The following is a 23,457-nucleotide window of genomic DNA, read 5'->3' on the forward strand; positions in this document are numbered from 1 at the left end:
GCATTACTACAAACAATTGCAAAAATGTAAACGCAAAAGAATAATTTGTGATTTTAAAATAAGGGCCTTTTATTAGAAAAATGTTTTTGGAGATAAAAAAAAAGATTTTAAAGCAGACAACAGTTTGTGTTTTTGGTCAAAGCAGAAAATACTCTGTATTTATGCTTTCTACTATTCTCTGCTTTAAAAAAGATCATAATTTTGAAATATATAATTGTATATAATATTTATATAGTTATTATAATATAATTAAAATATATCAAGAGACACGGTAGTGTCTCGTGCCAAGTATACGCGGAGCGAGACCGACCGTGACTCTTTTACGCGACGCGACGGGTTGCGAGTATTCGAGATGTTGAGATCTCGATAACGAGTGAACGGATCAAGTTCTAAGTAGGCTTGATCGATAGCTTGGGGCCGACTTGGGGGGGGGGTGTGTTTTTATTTTTCCGCTACGTGCCCTACGAGCGGAGATATTGCGACGCAAAATCCAAATGTGAAAATTTTATTTTAAGATACTTTCTTCTTCTACGTCGACCGCTCTCATCTCAATATAACATATATATAACAGAGAAATGTCACTTTCACTTTTTCGACACTGGCGGCTGGCGGCGTTAGAATCGCAGTGCAGTGCAGTGCAGACAGTGCGTTCAGCGCGCTGTCACAGACTCACAGTCAGTTAACCTAACACGGTTATTTAACAACCGGTTCCGCTCGAACCGCCGTGCGAGTCAGAAGTGTTTTGCGAGCGCTCTTCGTCCGTATCGACGTCTTGATAAGCGAGTGCGAGTATATTCTATATTCGAGAGATATAGTGTCGCGAGCCCCGTCTTCTTCGGGAGACCTTGTTCTCGGTCCTAATTGCTCCCCTTTCGGAGGGGGAGCGGAGATCAAATTATAATTAGCGAGATGTCGAGCCTGGATAACCTCCAGCCCTTGATTGCCGAGTTCCGCGGACCGGGAGAGGAATCGCAAGGAAATAAAAGAAAGAAGTCGTGCATCTCCGAGGAGGAATTCGAAGATATTGTGAAGGACATTAGAACTAGAGATCGGCGAGACTCGGGCCGCGATGCGGGTGTGTTGCAGCGTAACCTAACCTCGAAGGAACAGAGGGACAAAGAACTTGTTATAAAACAAAATATTTCCTCATGCTACGGGGAGGACAAGATGGAGGTAGAAAACGTAGTAGACAAGCTTCCGAACGCGGAGGGCCATGAACTTTTTATAAATCAAATGACCCTTCCTCCCAACCAGATGGGTGGTGACACGGCGCACGCTGCGCACACGCCTTCAACTCAACAGGATCACGTGAACTCGGGCAACGAGACGCGTGATAATATTGCCGGACGGGAGGAATCTATTATTGACAAGGAATCGTATAATGTTATCGACTTCGCTCTGCAGAAGAACTCAGTAAACAATAACAATGACGCACAACGGTATGAGATTCGACCATGACCAACTCAGGTAAAGCAAAAATTATTATTCGACTTCCACCTGAGCATTCCACAACCAGAAAAGGAATAAATAAAATTAAAATCTGGATGATCTTCGTGGATCTGCAGATATGTCCGTCCAAGTTAGACATGCTAAATCATTTCTCCGCGGAAGCGGAATTTGATAAATTTACTGACGCTAACCACGCGCTCGACATTATAGACAAGATGCAGACTCAGAAGATCAAGGCACATGTGGAGCAGCGGTCGTTTATCTGTAAGGGCGTTATATCGGACTGGCCATCAGGGATTCCCGAACTGTGAGAGGCTATTCAGGATAAGTCTAACATTCTTAGACTCGAGAGAATGTATCGCCGCAAGTGGGATCAATCTGCCCAGAAGTCTTCCTTTGTGTCTATCGACAATATAGTCATCACCTTCAAAGCGAGTAAAGTCCGCGATCTTTCGGTCTTCAGTGGCAACATAGGATTGAGAGTAAGACCTTTTATACCTCCTACCCGACAATGCTTTAATTGCTTTCAATTTGGTCACGCAAAACCTGCATGCAAGAGTGAGACCCGTTGCACTGTTTGCGGTGACAGGTCACACGGCCAGTGTGACAAAGCAGTGTGCTGTTATAACTGTGGTGGCCAGCACAAGTCGACATTCCGGGGTTGCCCGGCGCATGAAAAAAACAAAAACATTAATGGTCATGGCACATCATAATGTATCTTTCCATAGAGCCCTGCGTATAATTGAGGGTGAGGCCCCCGCTCCTGTGAAACCTATGGAGGTACCAAAACCTAAGCTGACGAATCCGGAGACATAGCCTGAAATACCGACTCGGAGGGCCATCAGGGAGGATGACCAAGAGAAGCAGGTTCGCGCGGTGCGTGCGCCATATGATCGGAGGAATGCTCCTCGACCTAGACCCAGAGTTCAGGCTCCGTCTGGTGAAATAGGGAATTATTTCGGACAGTTTAATGTTCGCGCTGAGGACATTACCAAGGATAGGAGAGGTCTTGCCGCGAACGCGGGGAGGAGTGGTGCGTCATGGGCTCAGGTAGTGCAACGGGACGCCAACGAGATGTGTGTCGCCCCAGAGCGAGGTACGGCTAGAGAAGTCGTGGATAATATCCTGCTTTTATTAAGAAGATTCCCTGCGGCGCGAGATTGTCTGATGGATGCATTGATGCGTGACGGGCGCGAGGAGTGTGCGGGGCGGCCGCGGGATTATGGTGATGATCGAGGTACGGAGGATGTTAGCGTAACGTACAGTAAGAAGACAAGAGAGCATGTAAATATGGGCCTGGGGGGACCTTCCCTCCCCCCCTCAGCATAATTCAACCTTCTGCTCTGGAATTGCCAAGGGTACCGAGGCTGCAAGGAGGAAATGTCCATACGTAGCTCGGAATACGATGTTGTTGTCCTGACGACCAGATGTTCTGGCCCCGTACAGGTCTCCCTTCCTAATTTTAAAACCGCGAGTGGCAGGAACAGGCTCGGCAGTGGATGGGTATCAATATCCCTCCGTAATTATGTGGAGTTTACCGTCGTTCCCATTCCGGGTGCCCTCCCTGTGGGATACGATGTCGTTTGCGTGAGAACAAATAACCTATCCCGTAATATTAATATTGTTGCGGTTTACAGACATCCAAACGAACCGATGGCCAGACGCGATTTCAGCCCGATCTTTGATGCCATTGGTGACAGCAGTTTAGATACTATCCTCCTTGGAGATTTAAATGCGAAAAACATGGCGTGGAACTGCCCTGCCACGGATCGCAGGGGCGATCTTCTACATGAAATAATGGACGACGCGGAATATATCTGCGTTAATTCGGATACTAGCTCTCGCAGTGGCTCCAGAGGACAACGAGACACTAACCTGGACCTCCTCTTTGGTTCGGCTCGCATTGCAGGAGATATCACATACCAATAGATGACTGACACATGGGGAAGTGACCACTTCCCTATTGTCTTCTCTTTTGGCGGAGGCCCGACAATATACAAGAAGATCACAAATCGTCTCTCTGCCAAGAAGACGGACTGGCAACGCTTCAGTGAATTGGTGGAGAGTGAGATGGACTCGTCCTTGTCTTCTTGCCGGATCCTGCTATATGAGTGTTTTGAGCAATATTACTCTTTATTTATTGATATCATCAGGAATGCGGTCACGGTGGCCTCGGGCAAACGCGCAGGCGATACCCCTACTTTCATTCCCCAGGACAAAAAGAAAAATTCTCACAAATGTTGGGATGCTGATTGCGACCGTGTTATTCGGAACAGAAGGTCGTCTTTGTCTGCCTTTAAGAAGTCAAAGAGTCTTCACGACTGGTTGGCGTACAAGAGGGATGCTGCCATGCGAGACGCACCATCAAGTCTAAGAAGAAGGTTAGTTTTGACAAGTTTTGCAGTGGGATCGACAGGTTCACGAGTCTGTCATATGTTTGGAGTACCATGCGTATAATGAAGAACGCCAGAAGGAATTTGGAGCGGAACTCCTGGCCTACTAAGAACAGGGAGGACGTCATCAGATCTTCCATTGATGAACTTGCCCCTCCGTACATGGGGGTTGACCCTTCTACGGACTTCGGCGAATATCACCCGGAGGAGGAATTGGAGTCCTCGTTCTCTCGAGCGGAACTGGATAGGGCGATGGAGATGATTAGGAGGGATTCGGCTCCAGGCATGGACGGTGTGGAGTACCGCATGATCAGGGCCCTCCCTGAGTCAGCTAAACAGTGCATGCTTGACATTTTCAACAGGGTCTGAGCCACGGGGGTGCTACCGGAAGAATGGCTGGATTACCAAGTAGTTTTCATAGATAAAGTTGGCCGGGAAAAGGTCCGCCCTATCTCGCTTTCTTCGTGCATCGGGAAATTAATGGAAAGAATGATTAACGAGAGGCTGGTCTGGTGGGCCGAGAGGGAGGATAGGTTCAGTCCGTCGCAGAGTGGCTTCCGCAAGGGCAGGTCCTGCGCTGATAATCTTGTTAGGATCGTAGCGGATATAAGAATGGCCCTGTGTGCGGGCGAATTTGCTCTCGCTGCTTTCTTGGACGTCTCCTCGGCGTATGACTGCGTGGAGTATCGTATCATGCTGGCGCAATTAATCGCACTAAATTGTCACCCCACCATAGCCAGATTCGTAAGCAACTGGCTATACCGGAGAAAGGTACGATTTATAGTGAATGCTCATGAACTCATAGATCGTTACGTTTACAGGAAACTCCCCCAGGGTGCCGTCTTGAGCCCGGCACTGTATGCGTTGTACACGCGGGACTTGTACGCCGACCTTCCGGAGGGCGTGGAGGCAGTTGAGTTTGCCCATGACATTAGCCTGTATGTCCGAGGGCCCAACTGTGAGCGGAATCGACTCCTTTTGCAGCGTGCTGTGAACACCATTGCTGTCCGACTTCGCAACATGGATCTAGATCTCGAGCCCAAGAAGACCGTCCTCATAGAGTTCTCGAGAAGCGGATTCATAGACCGCCAGATGAAGATTTGAGTCGGGGATTGCGATATCGTCAATTGCGGGGCTGCCAAATTCCTGGGTGTGTGGCTAGACAACAGCTTGACAAACAGGTGCAGGAAATCAGGGGCAGGGTAAGCCGGGCCAACTCCATCATTAGATATCTGTGTGGTGTTTCCAAGGGTATGGAGGTGAACACGGTCCTGATGATATACAAAAGCCTGGTGAGATCAATTACGGATTATGGCAGCTTCGCCTTTTTCCCCAGAGAGCATTCGTTACAACTCAAATTGGAGAGAGCACAGTTTTTGGGAATCTGGCGGACCGCGTTGGGATACAGAAATTCCACGCCAAATAATGTGCTAATCGCTGAGGCTAAAGTCAGATACTTGAGAGATCGTGCGACTTTACTGGGCACGAATTTTGTAAACAAGGCAATGGCATATAATCGTAATGGTCTATGCGACAAGCTACGCACCTTGTTGGACGGAGAGAACTACGTCCGATATAGACAACCTGCCTACAGGCCCTCGCTTTTGTCGCAAATATGGAGATCTGCTCGGCACAGACAGCTCATTGGTCCTATGGATAAATTTGAGATTTTTCGGGGGTCATTTGGGGCTCACACTTTCAAACCTACGATTGATCTGTCGACTGGAGATTGAGGAAGAGCAAGAAATTTTCGGATCGATCTCTCATCGACAGGATCAGGGAGAAACATGATCTGGGGGTGGACCCTGAGATTATGTTTTGCGGATGGCTCATTTGGCGACTCATCCGTATCTACTGGAGCCAGCATAGTTTGTGATCAGGAGGATGTGTACAATATGAGTCTGCCGAAGCTGTATTCCTCGTTCACCGCCGAGGCATTTGCTGTTTATTCTGCGCTTCACCTTTTGTGGCATCAGAGACAGTGGAGAAAGGGTGAGGCAATGATTCTGACGGATTGTCAGGCGGTTGTTAAATCTATTCATAACAACCACTTAAATGTACACCAGAATAAATACATCACGGAATCAAGAATCCTTATATACAGTTTAGAAAGATTCAGTGGTAAGAGGATCGTTATTGCATGGATTCCCGCGCATGTGGGAATTCTGGGTAACGAACTGGCCGACGGATTGGCTAAGCAAGCGGCAGAAGAGGAGGCGGATCCCACCATCACCGTTCCGGTGGGGGTGGGATCCGCTGGCGGTGGTAAGAAGGGAGACATGGGAGGCCACCCAGTCATCGATTTTGCGAGAAGCACAACACAAGGGCGCCATCTACTTCGACTTATTTTATGACAGAGAAGCCACGAGACCGTGGTTCAGTAAGGTTAAAGCGGAACGTTACTTCATTACATTGATCAACAGACTAAGAGCAAACCATTATAATCTGGGTTCATCGCTTAAACGCAAAGGATATATCGACAGTGAGAGATGCGAGTGTGGCTGCGAGTGTGAGGACATTCATCATGTGTTGCTGAGATGCCGCTTGTATGATGAGCGAAGAGTCGTTTTGGATTCGGAACTAAGAGAGGCCGAATTTACGGAAGAGATAGACATTTTCAGACTTATTGAGACTAAAAATTGGGACGTGCTGTATATTATTTTTAAATTCATCAAGTCCATGGGCAAAGTGATATAGTGTTTGTTTTGACTTTTTCGGAAATAGACAATATGTGCCAATTGCCTCGTGCATAAAGCACCCCTCCGTCCTCATCCGAGGACACCAACGAAAAAACCCCCTTTAACAACCTTAACAGGAATATCCTAAATGTGATTATAAATTTTTTGAATGATTGTAAGTTCGATTTATAACTGATTGATATGGAGCTTGGCTCTCCTCTTTATCGACACGTGGAGGAGTAACAGAAGAAATAGGCAAGAGGGCGACTCTTTCCCCGGAGAGTCCCCCAGATTTCTTGTTATAAAGCGTGATACTTTGGTTCCTGTGGAACCAGCAATCCATTCGGGGCAGAAAAAAGAAGAAGAAGAAGAACCTAACACGGTAGTGTCTCGCCGGTCTCGCGTCAAGTACGCGCGGAGCGATACCGACCGTGACTCTTTACGCGACGCGACGATTAATATTTTTTCTGATTTTCTGATTCAAGGTAATTGTTTTATTTATTTACATGTAATTATCCTATTATTATACGACGCGAAGCAAGACCGCACCGTGACTCTTTTACGCGACTAAGTGCATGTGACAGGAATTATAGTGGTTTACGTTTACATGAGTATTACTTCTGTAGTAACTTATACGAACGATATCATCGTAGTTACTATAAAATCTCCCGTTTATGCGGAGGAATTATCGTATCGTTCGTAAGTTACTACAGACTTAAGTAACGCTCGCGTAAACGTAGTATAGGTTAGATTACCGGCTTTTTATTTTACATAAAACGCGAGATTCACTTATGTATGCAAGTTTAACGCCTATTGAGTTAATATGAAATAATTTTCCTAAATGTAAAAATAACACAATGTTATATATGCGGTTTGGCGTGAACATATATCGCGACAATAGCCAAGGTGATCGAAGAAGTTGTGTATAATGTCCCGATTCAACGGCCCCTGTCCCTGGTTGAGAGTGTTAATAATGACATTAATATCTCTCACACTGTCAAGCCAAATTGGCTCTTCGTTCAGCTTCCGACTCATTCATCATTTCTCCTTTTGCAAAATTTGGAAAACAGCATGATGTATTGGTTGTTATAACAATAAATTGCTGCCAGTTCCAGATGTATTGAACAGTAAGTGATATAATCTTAACACGTTGAATAAAAAAGAAATCAGGATATTCTGATTATACAATACAGTTTTACTTTGTAGAGGATGATTACATGGCTGTATATTGGAGCGACAAATGGATTAAAGGATGCATTGAACGTCCAGATCCATCGGGAGAGAGAAGCGTAGTACGATTACTCGATCAAGGTGGTTACTGGCAGTTTAGTAATTCGTAATGTAGGCCATTGATATATAATTATTTGAGCCTACCCTTCCAAGCCATCGAAATCTTTTTAGCAAATATTCAGCTAAAGAACGGTAACTATATATTGACGTATACTATTCTTCCAGATTATACATACATCTCTACTCAAAATTATTTATCTTTGGATATATAATTATACTTTGATGTTATTCCTTTGCAGGTAAATGGTCGACAGAAGCTTACAATGTGGTACAAAATTGTTCCTCAAAGGGAGTTGGTGCTCAAGCTCAGATTGAAGGTCGCATTCAAACTAATATTTATGCAAATATTTATTTTATGATACAAAATTATGGGGTAAGTAGTTATTATTTTCCAATCTTCGAGAATCTCTTTGCAGATGCGCAAATTAATTGAAATTAATTTTTTTAAGCTAATTTCCATTGCTGAAGAACTGGTAACGAACGGAAATGCTGAACAAGTAGCATGGGATCAGATGAAGCCAGAAACACTTAAATCCATCTGTACATAAGAGTTGTCAAGAAACTCTACAATTTTTACGCATAATTCGCGATTCTTAGTCAGTATGGACTAGAGTTTAATACAATCGCCATCATTGATGATTCCCTTTAATCGCGTCAAAATTGATTATTTCGCTTTTTGACTTCGTTTTTTACTCATGTTGTAAAATAGTTTTCCGATTGTGTAGAATATTTATATTTAGAAAGAAAGAAATTTATAAAGATTGCTATATTGATCGTAGAGTAGAGAAAACAATAACTTAACATTTTACAAAGTAGTGTCACATTTAAACTAGAACATTTTATCGAATAACTCAGACGAATTAGGAAATCGTTTCTACGTGAATAATATCTATTTCTGATTGGGGACGATTCGAGAACTCATTGAAATAATTTAATTTCTTTTCACATTTACCTCTGTGAAGTTAGCACCTCATCTTTCAAAAAACCATTTTTTTTCAAGTTCTGAATGCACCCCGAATAGTTCTAGAGTTTCTTATTAATTTTAAAAATAGTTCCGGCGAATAAAGCTAAAAAAAACTGTTGATGAATCTTGGGGGTGCTAACTTCACAAAATGAAATCACTAAATCAGCGATAACAATAAAAGTATTAAAAATATTTAATTTTGCCATTAAGATTTCTTTTAGAACTCTTGAGGTGCTACCCAGAACTCTCAACAAAACTCCCAAAACTTAAAAAAAAAAATTTTTTTACTTTACTCAAAAATCGAACATATCGAGAACTTTTTGTATATAGGTCTCAGGGCTTCGGGCATTAACAGTTATTGACAGAACTCGAAAGGTGTTACCCAGAACTCACAGCAGAACTCCCAGAACTTTAAAAAAATTTTTTGATTATACGAAAAATCGCGAGAACTTTTTATATATCGGTTGTAGCGCTTCGAGCATTAATAGTTTTTGGTAAAACTCGTGAGGTGCTACCCAGAACTCTCATAAAATTGCCCGGTTTACGAAACAAAAATTTGATCCTTCGAAACTTAGAAATTTTTCGACCCGACATATAAAAAATCGCGAGAACTTTTTATATATCGGTCGTAGCGCTTCGAGCATTAATAGTTTTTGGTAAAACTCGTGAGGTGCTACCCAGAACTCTCATAAAATTGCCCAGTTTACGAAACAAAAATTTTATCCTTCGGAACTTAGAAATTTTTCAAACACGACAAAATTTTTGTTTCGTAAACCAGGTAATTTTATGAGAGTTCTGGGTAGCACCTCACGAGTTCTACCAAAAACTATTAATGCTCGAAGCGCTACGACCAATATATAAAAAGTTCTCGCGATTTTTCGTATAATAAAAAAATTTTTTTAAAGTTCTGGGAGTTCTGCTGTGAGTTCTGGGTAGCACCTCACGAGTTCTACGAAAAACTATTAAAACTCGAAGCGCTACGACCGATATATAAAAAGTTCTCGCAATTTTTTACATGTCGGGTCAAAAAATTTCTAAGTTTCAAAGGATAAAATTTTTGTTTCGTAAACCGGGCAATTTTATGAGAGTTCTGGGTAGCACCTCACAAGTTCTACCAAAAACTATTAATGCTCGAAGCGCTACGACCGATATATAAAAAGTTCTCGCGATTTTTCGTATAATAAAAAAATTTTTTTAAAGTTCTGGGCGTTCTGCTGTGAGTTCTGGGTAGCACCTTTCGAGTTCTGTCAATAACTGTTAATGCCGGATATACTGTATATGCATATATACTGTATATATTTGATTAATAAGTAATTTATCTGAGACTATTTATTTATTATTAAAAAAATTAATAAATATTTTTCACTAATTATTAATTTTCAAATAAATAATTATTTATTTTTTATAAACTATCTATTAGTTATTTTAATAATAAAGAATTTATTTCTACTAATTACCAGTTTACAAAAGAAATTAATTCATATTTACCTAAATACTAACTTTCACAAACTAGATATTTTTCTCTGACAAATTACCAATTCTTTAAGTAATCTACACTTCTCACAAAAATTAAAGGAATACTAAATTTATCTTTAAAAATAGGCAAAATTCAAGCAGCTGTAACTTTGTTAAAAATAAACAAATTTTTAATTTAAGGACGTTCTCCGGTGGCAGTTGTGCTCAACTCAGACGCACGGAGTAATGATATGGTTGACAACTACTTCCGTGCGCAAAAGTCTGAAACTCGTCTAGCCGCGCAGTTTTACTCGATCTGGCAAATTTTTGTTCCGTTTCCATTTCTCCAATACCAATCATAAATGAGTACGTCCTACTTGTCTATTGAGCATTCTAAAAGTAAAAAATATAATGGATCATAAAGAAAAAAGATTAAATAACTTGATTTAAATAACGTTGCCCATAAGATCTTGACGTTCTCTACTTAACCTATATGTCGCAGCGGTAGCAACGTTGTCAAGTCTCGCAATGATCTCTCCCTCCCTGCCTCCGAGCAGACGAAAATTATGTCCGATAGTGTTCTTTAGACGACTATTTCTCAAAAATAAATACCGCTTGCTATATCGAACTTTATTGTCATACGTCATTACTAATAATATGAGGCATCTTATACTATTTTTTCAAAAAAATTCTAAGAAAACTGTATTTATTATTCATTAAAATGTCCGTGTCGAGAGAGCTCAACATAGGGATCCCGTGTTAAAAATCGAAACTTTGAAGCTGAATATCTCAAATTTTAGTACCGCAAGGGGCATTGAATAAAACGCCTACGTATAAAACGCGTTTAATTAAACATATACTGAAAGTTTAAGAAAATTTCTAAGAAAACGATTTTGCCGGTGAACGTCCTTAAAAAAAGAATTTTAAAGCTTGAAATTTCTACTTTCAAAAAGTTACTATTATTTTTTAGTTTCTGTGAGTTTGGTAATTTTTACATATAGAAAACTACGGGCTGGACAAAATAGAAAATTTTTCTTTCACTTTGTGGGCTTGTCATGATCACAAAAAAAATCCGCGAAAATTTTTGACTTTTTAACGTGAAAGCTTGAAGTTTTCCTCGCAAAATCTTTTTTTAAAAATGTTTCTACAATTTTTTGTTACTAATTTATCGCGGATTGAACAAGAATAAGCTTTTTGACTTTGATTGCTCATAACTCCCTTAGAAATCATCGTATTGCAATTTAAAAAAATAGATTCTTAAAGCTGAAACTTTGCTCTATTAAACGGTATAATTGCCAAATTTTTTTAAATAACGTAGATATGATACAAATTGATAAAAATAATGTAAAAATTAGCGATTTTTATCTTTTTTATTTTGACCCAGAAAACAATTGTACAGAACAACAACGCAGACACGTAGAAACATTTTTAAAAGAAGATTTTGGAAGGAAAACTTCAAGCTTTCACATTAGTAAGTTGAAAATTTTCGCAGATTTTTTTTGTACGTGACAGGCTTACAGTGAGGGAAAAATTTTCTATTTTGTCCAGCTCGTAATTTTCTATATGCAAAAGTTACCAACCTTACAGAAACTAAAAAATAATAGTAACCTTTCGAAAGTAGAGGTTTTAAGCTTAAAATTTAAAGAGCATCGGCAAGCCCCCTGCAAAAAATGCCCGTTTTCGGTACCTTGATTTTTGAAACTTTTTTTATGCCAAATGGTTACTTATGATGACCCAATAATCCCTGCAAAATTTTAAGAAGAGCATACGCCCCGTTTAAGAAATATAGGGGGTCAAAGTTGATCATTTCCAATCAAAAAATATAGCAGCTTCACATTTATACTCCAATAATAATGTCCAAAAAATTCAGCCGAAATGGTTCTTTTAAGATTTTTGGCTGCTGATTACGAATCTGAAGTCAGATTTTAAAAATTCAAAATGGCGGATCCAATATGGCGGACTGATTTTTCTTAAATTCATCGGATTCACTTGAAACTCGTTACTCGGGGGTTTTGGGGGTCGCTGATTGCGAATCTGAAGTCAGATTTTAAAAATTCAAAATGGCGGATCCAATATGGCGGACTGATTTTTCTTAAATTCATCGGATTCACTTGAAACTCGTTACTCGGGGGTTTTTGGGGTCGCTGATTACGAAATTGAAGTCAGTTTAGAGAAATTCAAAATGGCGGATCCAATATGGCGGACTGATTTTTTCAAAATTCATCGGATTTACTTGAAACTCGTTACTCGGGGGTTTTTGGGGTCGCTGATCACGAATCTAACGGTGAACTAACTTTTAACCAACACTAAATCTTCTTTGTCACTACATTAAATCTACATAGAACCTATTTTGTCCTACAATGGACCTATTTTTCCTTACATTGGACCTATTTTTCCTTACATTGGTTGGATTATTACAACTTGCCTTTGCTGGCTGGATTATGCATTACATCTTGCCTTCGTTGGTTGGATTATTACAACTTGCCTTTGCTGGCTGGATTGTCGATTACATCTTGCCTTTGCTGGCTGGATTATGCATTACATCTTGCCTTCGTTGGTTGGATTATTACAACTTGCCTTTGCTGGCTGGATTGTCGATTACATCTTGCCTTTGCTGGCTGGATTATGCATTACATCTTGCCTTCGTTGGTTGGATTATTACAACTTGTCTTTGCTGGCTGGATTGTCGATTACATCTTGCCTTTGCTGGCTGGATTATGCATTACATCTTGCCTTCGTTGGTTGGATTATTACATCTTGCCTTTGTTGGATATATTGGATCCGCCATTTTGAATTTTTAAAATCTGACTTCAGATTCGTAATCAGCGACCCCCAAAACCCCCGAGTAACGAGTTTCAAGTGAATCCGATGAATTTAAGAAAAATCAGTCCGCCATATTGGATCCGCCATTTTGAATTTTTAAAATCTGACTTCAGATTCGCAATCAGCGACCCCCAAAACCCCCGAGTAACGAGTTTCAAGTGAATCCGATGAATTTAAGAAAAATCAGTCCGCCATATTGGATCCGCCATTTTGAATTTTTAAAATCTGACTTCAGATTCGCAATCAGCGACCCCCAAAACCCCCGAGTAACGAGTTTCAAGTGAATCCGATGAATTTAAGAAAAATCAGTCCGCCATATTGGATCCGCTATTTTGAATTTTTAAAATCTGACTTCAGATTCGTAATCAGCAGCCAAAAATCTTAAAAGAACCATTTCGGCTGAATTTTTTGGACATTATTATTGGAGTATAAATGTGAAACTGCTATATTTTTTGATTGGAAATGGTCAACTTTGACCCCCTATATTTCTTAAACGGGGCGTATGCTCCTCTTAAAATTTTGCAGGGATTATTGGGTCATCATAAGTAACCATTTGGCATAAAAAAAGTTTCAAAAATCGAGGTACCGAAAACGGGCATTTTTTGCCGATGCTCTTTTATTCATTTTTAACAAAGTTACAGCTGCTTGAATTTTGCCTATTTTTAAAGATAAATTTAGTGTTCCTTCAACTTTTGTAAGAAATGTATAATTTACTTTTACTTAAATATTATTAATTTTTATGTATTTGTTGTTATTGCTAATGTTGTGAATAATTAAAAAATAAAAATCTTTTGTAGATCCTTGCTTAACACTACAAAATAGGTGATATCAGTACAAAATTATCTTTTTCAAAAAGGTAAAAAAAAGTACACGCAATGTATTTTATATCACACGTGCGTGGAAACCCAATTTCCCACGCGATAAATTCCCCACTCGAACCCGTGCAGGAATGAAATATTTCATTCCCGCACGGCTTCGAGTGAGAAATCTCTCGCGCGTGCGGAATTGGCCATCCATCGCACAGATGGCGCGCACGCAATAGGCCACTTTCCACGCACTTTGTAATATAAAATAGAGTGTGTAACACGTGCGGGTTGAGAATTGGTCCACTCCGCACTCGTGTCCAATTCTCAACTTCCCGCACTTGTTACACAAATAACTATTGTAAATTCAAAAATCTAACCTAAGTGGTAGCTTTATATCTTTTTCGCAAAATTATATTATCTAACTTAACTCAAGTGACATGTATTTCAAAAAAATGATGTGAAATCTTTAATTTCTTTTTCACAAAATTATATTACCTAACTTAACTCAAGTGACGTGTATTTAAAAAAAAAGATGTGAAATCTTTAATTTCTTCTTCACAAAATTATATTACCTAACTTAACTCAAGTGACATGTATTTAAAAAAAAAGATGTGAAATTTTTATTTTCTTCTTCACAAAATTATATTACCTAACTTAACTCAAGTGACATGTATTACAAAAAAAGATGTAAAATCTTTAAATTAAATTACGCCAATTGTAAAGAAAATACGTATATTGCGTTGAAAGATAATTGTTATGCAACTACTTTAAAGAAATAAAACCCAAGTGGTATTTTCGTATTCCTATTCAAGGGTTTTCCTATTCTAACCCAAGTGGTAATAGCTTCTTAATTTTCTTTAACAAATTTTTAATATTACAAAGAATCGTTTTAATTACAAAGAATTAAAGAAGTAACAGTACAAAATAAAAATATTTAATTAAAACAAAATAAATAAATTTTTCTTGTAAAAAAACTTGGTGCTGCTTTTTTACTCCTGTCGCATTTTTCCCTAAATTATGTTTATTGTTTTTTTATTCAATCAAAAATCTTAGTACTAATGTTTAAATTTTAATGTTTAAATTTCAAAGTCTAACAGCGCCAAGTTTTTTTACAAGAAAAATTTATTTATTTTGTTTTAATTAAATATTTTTATTTTGTACTGTTACTTCTTTAATTCTTTGTAATTAAAATGATTCTTTGTAATATTAAAAATTTGTTAAAGAGAATTAAGAAGCTATTACCACTTGGGTTAGAGTAGAAAGACCCTTGAATAGGAATACAAAGATACCACTTGGGTTTTATTTCTTTAAAGTATAGTTGCATAACAATTAATTATCTTTCAAAGCAATATACATTTTCTCTTTACAATTGGCGTAATTTAATTTAAAGATTTCACTTTTTTTTTTGAAATACATGGCACTTGAGTTAAGTTAGGTAATATAATTTTGTGATAATATAGTCGTAAATAATAATTCGCAATAAGAAGAGGCTGCTTTATGTACAAATTTGTTTTGTTAATAATTTTTTAACAAACAATGACCGATGGCTAAAACCTTCTGGAAGTCACTTTGGGCTGCGTCCGAAAACTTTACTCGGGTGCACATCGCGTCGTTCTATCTTTGTCACTTACTAAAAATTGAACAAAGACAGAACGCGCGCGACGCTGGTGTGTACCCGAGTGAAGTTTTCGAACGCAGCCCAAAGTTAGGGCCAAAGTACATATGACAGTCGTAGTCGTGGACGTAAGTAACGCACAAGCTTTGGCGTATCCTGATTTGTCAGGTTGAGGACTACGACCGTCGTATATCGCTATGCCATGTTATGTGCTTTGGCTCTTAATAGTAATTGAAAGAAACCTAAATTAAACTCTTGTATGTTTACATCATACATAGAGCGCGATAGAGAAAAGAACACAAGTATAACCAAGATGTAAAAGATATAATACATATAAAAAAAAAGAATAAAGCTAAGAATAACAAAATGGGCACAGAAATAAATCAGATATTCTCAAATAAATACAAAATATAACTAAACGTCAATATATACGTTTGTTTCTCCCAATCATATTTTAAGTCTGTTTATAGATTAACTGATTTTTATCTCACAAAAAATAAAATAATATACAACATACGATATACAACATATGTCCTAATAATAATTTAAAAAAGCCCAATTAATTCTATGCTTGCGTCACAGAGAGCAATGGAGTAAAGAATACAAGTATAAAGCCCCTTGCACAATGCCAGGCAACATGCAATAGGAACAGGGAATAGAAATCGAAAATCATATATAAATGCAGAATAAACAGTGACACATACTACGTTTACGCGAACGTTACTTCTGTAGTAACTTATGATAATTCACCCGTTTACGCGGAGTAAATTATCGTAAGTTACTACAAAATCCCGTTTACGCGAAGGAATTATCGTAAGTTACTACAGAAATAACGCTCGCGTAAACGTAGTAACAGGCAATAGACACAGAGTTTCCGTTACGTTGGAAATTCTGTGCCTATTGCCAGTTGCCAACCAATCATAGCATTCGAATTTTTTAGATTGTAATTAACGATTTTTTTGTTATTTCCTGTTCCTATTGCCTGTTGCTTGGCATTGTGCAAGGGGCTTAATAAAAGTGTAAAAGATATATGAAAAATATATATGAAAAAAAAGTTAAGCTAACGATAACTAGATGTGTACGCTTTGGTAGCTGTTTCACGCAAGCGCTTTTCGCGTCTAGAAAGTACAAACTATCTACGTCAGGTTTCCCTACAATTCCTACTCATTCTCGAGAGAAAACTAATAAAGTTTCCAGACTTTACGAAGTCCTCCATATTTCCTGTGAGTGACAGTATTGCGTCAGATAGGAGATTTGCATCGAGCTCATACTCAAACGACAAAAAGAAAAAGCGAGAGAGAGAGAGAGAAAGAGAAAGAGAGAGAGAGAGAGAGAGAGAGAGAGAGAGAGAGAGAGAGAGAGGAAGGAAGGAGTAAAGGTAGACGGGTATAGATGCATATGTCGTAGTTTTGCGCGCGCGCAAAGATAGGTACACAACTGGTACGAGGCAGAGAGAGATGGAGTCAGATAGAGAAATGTAATGGAAATGTAAGAAGTGCGAACGCATTAACGCAGTATGTCATAACGGACTCTGCGTGAAAATGAGAGAACACGAGGACAAGCCATACATATACATGCACATATACGGAACGAAGCGCGAGCTCCCGTGGCTATCGTTGATCGTTGTTGCTGCCGCCACTACTATCACACTCTACGACCTCTACGTTGCGCTACGCTCTCCCGTCTGTTTACTCACCAGCATCTTTTAGAGCTCCACGGCGTTAATTCAATCGGATTAGATGCACTTGAAAGACATCAGAACAAACGCACGCAGATCCTTACATCGTCTGTTCCGGTAACGAGAATCGCGTGCAGGCAAAGCAGCAGTATGGCACAGACTGACCCGCTTCGAGAAAACGGCACTCTCCGTAGCACTTCGCGACACGAATGAGTATGAGCCAGAGCTTCTGTTCCCAGCCCATTTCCACTTTAACGAGGCTATTTATCAGCCGACTACTCGGCCGCTCTCATTGGATCATAACGCGACGATCCATACGTCGTCGCGTACGTCAAAAGGACCGTCCGGAGTTCCGGAGTACGTTACAAACGTACAGCGCAATACAGACCCATTCAGTGCCGTATGTATGTATGTACGTATGTAAGTATGTATAAACACCGTACGTGGATTATCGCCGAACGGTGAACTACACTCGGAAATAACGGGCGACTTCTTTCTCATTCGCACTCTACTACGCGAAACGCGAATGCACGCCACTCGAAGAGATTCAATACCGAAACGGCGCGTCGAATATGCGCCTTCACAGGGTGACAGACGAGACGATAGGGATCGGCAGGACAGGGATGTGCAACAGCGATGAACGACTGAACTGACTGAAGTTTTACATTACACCGGGCGCGTGCCAACAAAACGCCATCTAGGTACATACCTATTCTTGAAATTGTTCGTTATGAAACGAATACGTTTATGAACGTAAAGGCCATTGCACGTTAAGGGCCATCTACAATGAGTCGCAGTCGTAAGTCACTCGTAAAAGTCGTAAGAAATTGACCAATCACAGTCTATTATTCTCTTTGCGGTCGAAGAATAATAAACTGTGATTGGTCAATTTCTTACGACTCTTGCGACTGCGACTCATTGTAGATGGCCCTTAACTGTGCACTAGTGCAAGCGCCCGAATTCGCTAAAAGTTTTAGTCATAAGGCCCGGTCTACAATGGATGTCGGAAGTCGGAGTCGTAAGAAATTGACCAATCACAATCTATTATTCTTCTTGCGGTCGAAGAATAATGAACTGTGATTGGTCAATTTCTTACGACTCCGACTTCCGACATTCATTGTAGACCGGGCATAATCGTAATGCCCGTTCTAGACTGGAGGATGAGCCGACTCTCGGCTCATCCGCCTTCTATGGGTGCATTCGGGGAGACGCTATTAATGCTATAAACGCAAACGCTATGAACTTCGTTAGAGGAGCCAATAGCGCGACAGCGATAGCAAGCTCCCCGAACGCAGCTTAAGCGCCAATAGTATTTCGTGCCTCACCTCGAAAATAATAGCGAAAATAGCGCGAGTAATGACGTCACGCTGCCTTTACAGTGACGTCATCATCGTATATCACAGCGCCACAAAGCGTCTCCTCGAACAGTTTTGGACGATAATTGTGGCTAATAGCGTGCTGCCTCCCCGAATGCACCCTATAGTGTACGTGACATATCTACTATACATAAACTATAGATTTTTTCCCGTCTACACCACTCACTCGGATGAGCCGAGAGTCGGCTCATCCTCCAGTCTAGAACGGGCATAAGGCCGTAAGAAAATAGACCAATCACAGTCGATTATTCTCCTTAAGCTCGAAGAATAATCGAGTGCGATTGGTCTATTTTCTTACGGCCTTACGATTATGACTAAAACTTTGTTACGTGCAATGGCCTTAAAAGGTGCGATTTAGAGCTCAGAAACAATGACAAAAATAAGGAATAAGATAAAGGAATAAAGGCCATTGCACGTAACAAAGTTTTATGCTAGGGGAGCGCGCTATTAGCGCTATTTGCTTATTCTATCCTTGTTTTACACCTGATGAGCGATAAAGATAGAACGATGCAATAGCGCTAATAGCGCGCTCCCCGAACGCAGCCTAGGTCTACAATGCGAGTCGTAAAGTCGTGAGTCGTAAGAATTGATCAATCACAGTCGATTATTCTCTTCAAATTCGATTGTGATTGGTCAATTCTTACGACTCACGACTTTACGACTCGCATTGTAGACCTAGCATTAGTCATAATCGTAAGGTCGTAAGAAAATAGACCAATCACAGTCGATTATTCTCCTTGAGCTTGAAGAATAATCGAGTGTGATTGGTCTATTTTCTTACGACTTTACGATTATAACTAAACTTTGTTACGTGCAATGGCCTTAAGCTGGATTCAGACAGGACGCGTCAAGCGTCAAGCAGCGAGCAGCAACCAATCAGCGAGGCGATATTTTCTACGCCACTGCTGATATCACCTCGCTGATTGGGTTGTTGCTCGCTGCTTGACGCTTGACACGTCCTGTCTGAATCCAGCTTTAAGGAATAATGCTAAAGACTCCATAGACGCGGAAACGCCGTGCGGTAGAGTGCGTTGACCAATCAGAAGGCTGCCGCAAGTCGCCTGCGGCAAAATCAAAATTTGTGATTGATCAACGCACTCTGCCGCCGGCGTTTCCGCGTCTATGGAGTCTTAGCATAAGGGAATGTCGCAGCTAGTACATTCAGCCGTGACGTACAGAATGTAGCCGTGAACTACAAATGGTTTTTCCCAAAGTTTAGCCAAATTAATTAACGAATCTCATTAAACTTATGCTCGTTTTAATCAGTAAGATCAGCCGCAACCCGGTACATAGCCGGATTTTCCATTTTGGCTCTTAAAAATTTATAATAAATAAATAACGGAGTTAAAGTGCAGTTTAAAATGCACTTAGTGCATAAAGTGCACCCGAGTGTACCTGAGTTCGGCCGTGATTCCTGTCGACCCTTAGGCTGAGTTTCCACTGAGCGCGTCACGCGTCGCGTCATCCAATCAAAACATCCCATTTCGATCCCGTCACAAGAATGTAATGAAATGGGATGTTTTGATTGGTTCAACTCGGACGACGCGATGCGTGACGCGCTCAGTGGAAACTCAGCCTTAAGGCTGAGTTTCCACTGAGCGCGTCACGCGTCGCGTCATCCAATCAAAACATCCCATTTCGATCCCGTCACAAGAATGTAATGAAATGGGATGTTTTGATTGGTTAACTTGTGACGACGCGACGCGTGACGCGCTCAGTGGAAACTCAGCCTAAGCGGGGAGCACACACTTCTGCACAACGCATAATGCGTAAGCTGGCGTAAGCATAAGAAAATTGATTGGTCCATACACATGTGCATAAGGAAATAGACCAATCAATTTTCTTATGCTTACGCATTATGCGTTGTGCAGAAGTGTGTGTCCGGGCCCTTAAGGTGGTTTTGAATACAAGATCGGCTATGAATACCGGCCTATATGATTTTAATATGATTAAATTATTTTGTATAATATAAATAATTTTTAAATATAGTTACATATTCTATTCGCAGCTTGCTTTTTGTGTAACACGAAAGAAATCGGTGAGCCATAAGGGATTCTTGAAAGAAAACATAAAAGATTTGTATTCGCGTATAGCGAGATTGTGGTCGGTGAGAATCACGATGCTAGTGACGGGCCTGAGAGATGATCCGGTCGTCTGCTGTGACGCAGTCAAAATGGCGACGAGTGATGAAGTGCCGGTAGAAATCAAGCAGAGTCGCGCGTGTATCACGGAGAATTCGGTGAGTTTTATCGAGTGGGTTATTTCAGTAAAATAACGGAGGGCTCGATCTTTAACGGGATATTATTGACCGATACAATCCAAAGATAATAGACGCACACTACTCGAAGTTCAAAACGGCTAGAAACGTCGGCTTTGTCGTGATAAAAGTCCTCTCGCGTCGCGTATGTATGTACAGTAGAGACGTAGAGAGTACCCAAGGCTCTTGGCGCGAGTAGCGGTTGAGAATAGGACCACGCTGCCGTGATACGTTTCCGAGGCGGTTACACGAGGACGTGACGCCAAAGAGCGCCTGGTTACGGATACGCGATTATCGAGACGCAGAAGATTCGTAACTCTCGGCGGACATTCTATATAGAACAGCGGAAACGATATAGCGGAATATAGCGCGTGTAGGCAGGATATTGACTAGCCGTTCGATTCCGAAGGGGACGCCATTTGTTTTGGCGGGCACGTGTATTTCATTGCCGGGCGCGAACTCGCTCGTTGGAGTAACAGATCCTGTGCTAATCGTACTTATGAACAGCATTGTAAATTTACCGTTTAAACAATATTAATTTTTGTAGAAACAGTAGTTTTGGTAGTACGACGTATGTGTGTGCGTTATGCGTTTATACGATGTAGCGGAAACTATGTTTCTACGTGATTTACGTATTTTTTACATACTGGAACTAAGCGTTTGTTATATATACTGATAAATTAAGCAGTGCAATATGCATATCCATGAAATAAAGCTCTTTAATCTTCCGTGTGCATATGTTTTTTCGGTACCTTCCCAGTGTATACATGGGTCTGTCATGTTCGACGTTATTTTTCCCTACTTTAAAGTATTCTAAAAAATCTGAAAAATTCACAAAACATTTGTCTACATTGTAGTTGACGATTTTATAGTCATTTTGATGAACATTGTTTATTTAATATTTTCTGGCAGGCTTGCAAGTTAAGTTACGACCGATGTCATTTTGTCTCGGATGCCGTTGACCCATGTTTACACACGGAGAGTTAATGCAATAAGATCGTAAAATATTATATTTTGAGATTTTATTGTACCGCTGCAATTTTATAGTTAAAACTTACAAGCGCATAATAAATTAGAGAGTGAAATATAGTTCAAATAATTTGTTCGATGCGTTGATTGGTTTCTAACATACTATAAATATTACAGATGTCAGAAATGGAGTCCATGGACATAGCAGCAGAGCCTACTACTGTGAATAAGAATGCTAGTGTACCATCCTGCAGAGAATCTGTATCTGTCGATGACATGACCTCGAGGGATTACTATTTTGATTCCTATGCTCATTATGGAATACATGAAGAAATGCTAAAGGATGAAGTACGCACCGTGACTTATCGAAACTCAATGTATCATAACAAACATCTCTTCAAAGGAAAGACAGTTCTCGATATCGGCTGTGGCACCGGTATTCTCTCCATGTTTGCAGCTAAAGCTGGTGCAGCTAAAGTCATTGGTATCGAATGCTCTAATATTGTTGAGTATGCAGAGAAGATAGTGGAGGCAAATAATCTGTCCAATGTTATAACGATACTTAAGGGGAAAGTCGAAGAGGTTTCATTGCCTGACGGAATAGAAAAGGTTGATATAATAATATCCGAATGGATGGGCTACTGTTTGTTTTACGAATCGATGTTGGATACAGTACTCTTTGCCAGAGACAAGTGGCTCCGCGAAGATGGTATGCTCTTCCCTGATAAAGCGACTCTATTCATTTGTGGAATCGAAGATAGACAATATAAAGACGAAAAGATCAATTGGTGGGATGATGTGTATGGATTTGACATGAGTAGCATAAGGAAGGTGGCTATCAGCGAACCGCTAGTAGATGTCGTCGATCCAAAGCAAGTCGTCACAAATGCATGCCTAATCAAAGAAGTTGACCTTTACACAGTGACGAAGGCCGATCTTGAATTTTCGTCGCCGTTTACCCTTCAAGTTCGCAGAAACGACTATGTCCAAGCTCTAGTTACGTTCTTCAACATCGAATTCACCAAGTGCCACAAACGTATTGGCTTCAGTACCGCACCCGAAGTGCCATATACACATTGGAAGCAAACTGTCTTTTACTTCGATGAATACATGACTGTGAAGAAGGGAGAAGAAATATATGGCGTATTCTCGATGAGGCCCAATGCCAGGAATTACAGGGATCTGGATTTCAGCATCGAGTTAGACTTTAAAGGCGAATTGTGCCAAGTCCACGAAACTAATAACTATCGTATGCGCTGATATACAGTGGATTGCGCGCCACTTTCCACTTTTCTCATAATTCATAAAAAAAAGTCATTTAATCAAGCCTGAAGTCGATTTCCTATTATGGAGAACTATAAATGATCGCGTTTAGACAGCATGTATTGTCAACGGTATGTGAACTGTTAAACTTTAATTTTGAAAAGCATAGCGATGCTTTCTGATTAGACATTTAATATAATGACTTTTATAGACGTTTTCTTCCGTAAACGTGCAAATAATTGGATAATTAATTATTTATAATAATTAAATTCAGACGAATAACAAGTGTAATAAAAAAAATTTTTACGCGAATTTTCGCGCACAACTAAAAGTAAATTTATCTATCAATTTGTAAAAAAAGTCTTTAAATGTTAAATATAAATGTTCGGCGATATTTCATTGTAATATTAAAAGAAACTACTTGTAATTAATATCTCTGAT

General features: G+C 40.1%; 2 protein-coding genes and 1 long non-coding RNA gene across 7 annotated transcripts in view; 2 read left to right on the forward strand and 1 right to left on the reverse strand.

The window, feature by feature from the left end:
- The window catches only part of Htk (AT-rich interaction domain hat-trick), a 32,364-nt gene extending 14,553 nt beyond the window's left edge, over positions 1–17,811 (reverse strand). The window contains exon 1 of one of the 2 annotated variants that reach the window (XM_071777087.1): positions 17,170–17,811. In XM_071777087.1, the coding sequence (XP_071633188.1) occupies positions 17,170–17,175 (6 nt within the window). In that variant the 5' untranslated portion in view covers positions 17,176–17,811. The remainder of the gene's footprint in view (positions 1–17,169) is intronic. The other variant, XM_071777086.1, reaches the window with a different exon arrangement.
- LOC139812347 (uncharacterized) lies at positions 6,007–10,175 on the forward strand. Of its 2 annotated transcripts, XR_011731854.1 has the most exons (5): positions 6,007–7,005; positions 7,422–7,647; positions 7,727–7,942; positions 8,050–8,183; positions 8,260–10,175. It is a non-coding gene; the product is annotated as an uncharacterized lncRNA (long non-coding RNA). The 2 variants fall into 2 exon arrangements; XR_011731853.1 differs by having other exon boundaries at positions 6,017–7,647.
- Positions 17,812–20,540: 2,729 nt separating the features above from the next.
- Art1 (arginine methyltransferase 1) lies at positions 20,541–23,073 on the forward strand. 3 transcript variants are annotated; one of them, XM_071777096.1, is made up of 2 exons: positions 20,541–20,766; positions 21,931–23,073. In XM_071777096.1, the coding sequence occupies exons 1-2, from the start codon at positions 20,647–20,649 to the stop codon at positions 23,011–23,013; spliced, it is 1,203 nt and encodes a 400-aa protein (XP_071633197.1). In that variant the 5' UTR covers positions 20,541–20,646; the 3' UTR covers positions 23,014–23,073. The 3 variants fall into 3 exon arrangements, with proteins under 3 accessions (XP_071633197.1, XP_071633198.1, XP_071633199.1); XM_071777097.1 differs by lacking the exon at positions 20,541–20,766 and adding an exon at positions 20,960–21,295; XM_071777098.1 differs by lacking the exon at positions 20,541–20,766 and adding an exon at positions 20,962–21,277.
- The last annotated feature ends 384 nt before the right edge of the window (positions 23,074–23,457 follow it).

The sequence above is a fragment of the Temnothorax longispinosus genome, chromosome 4, assembly GCF_030848805.1.
Source record: "Temnothorax longispinosus isolate EJ_2023e chromosome 4, Tlon_JGU_v1, whole genome shotgun sequence".
NCBI classification, from domain to species: domain Eukaryota; kingdom Metazoa; phylum Arthropoda; class Insecta; order Hymenoptera; family Formicidae; genus Temnothorax; species Temnothorax longispinosus.

Coding starts and splice junctions, on each gene's coding strand:
- Art1 (XM_071777096.1), top strand. CDS start 20,647: ATGCTAGTGACGGGCCTGAGAGATGATCCGGTCGTCTGCTGTGACGCA. Junction 20,767..21,930: donor CGTGTATCACGGAGAATTCG/GTGAGTTTTATC, acceptor TAAATATTACAG/ATGTCAGAAATGGAGTCCAT.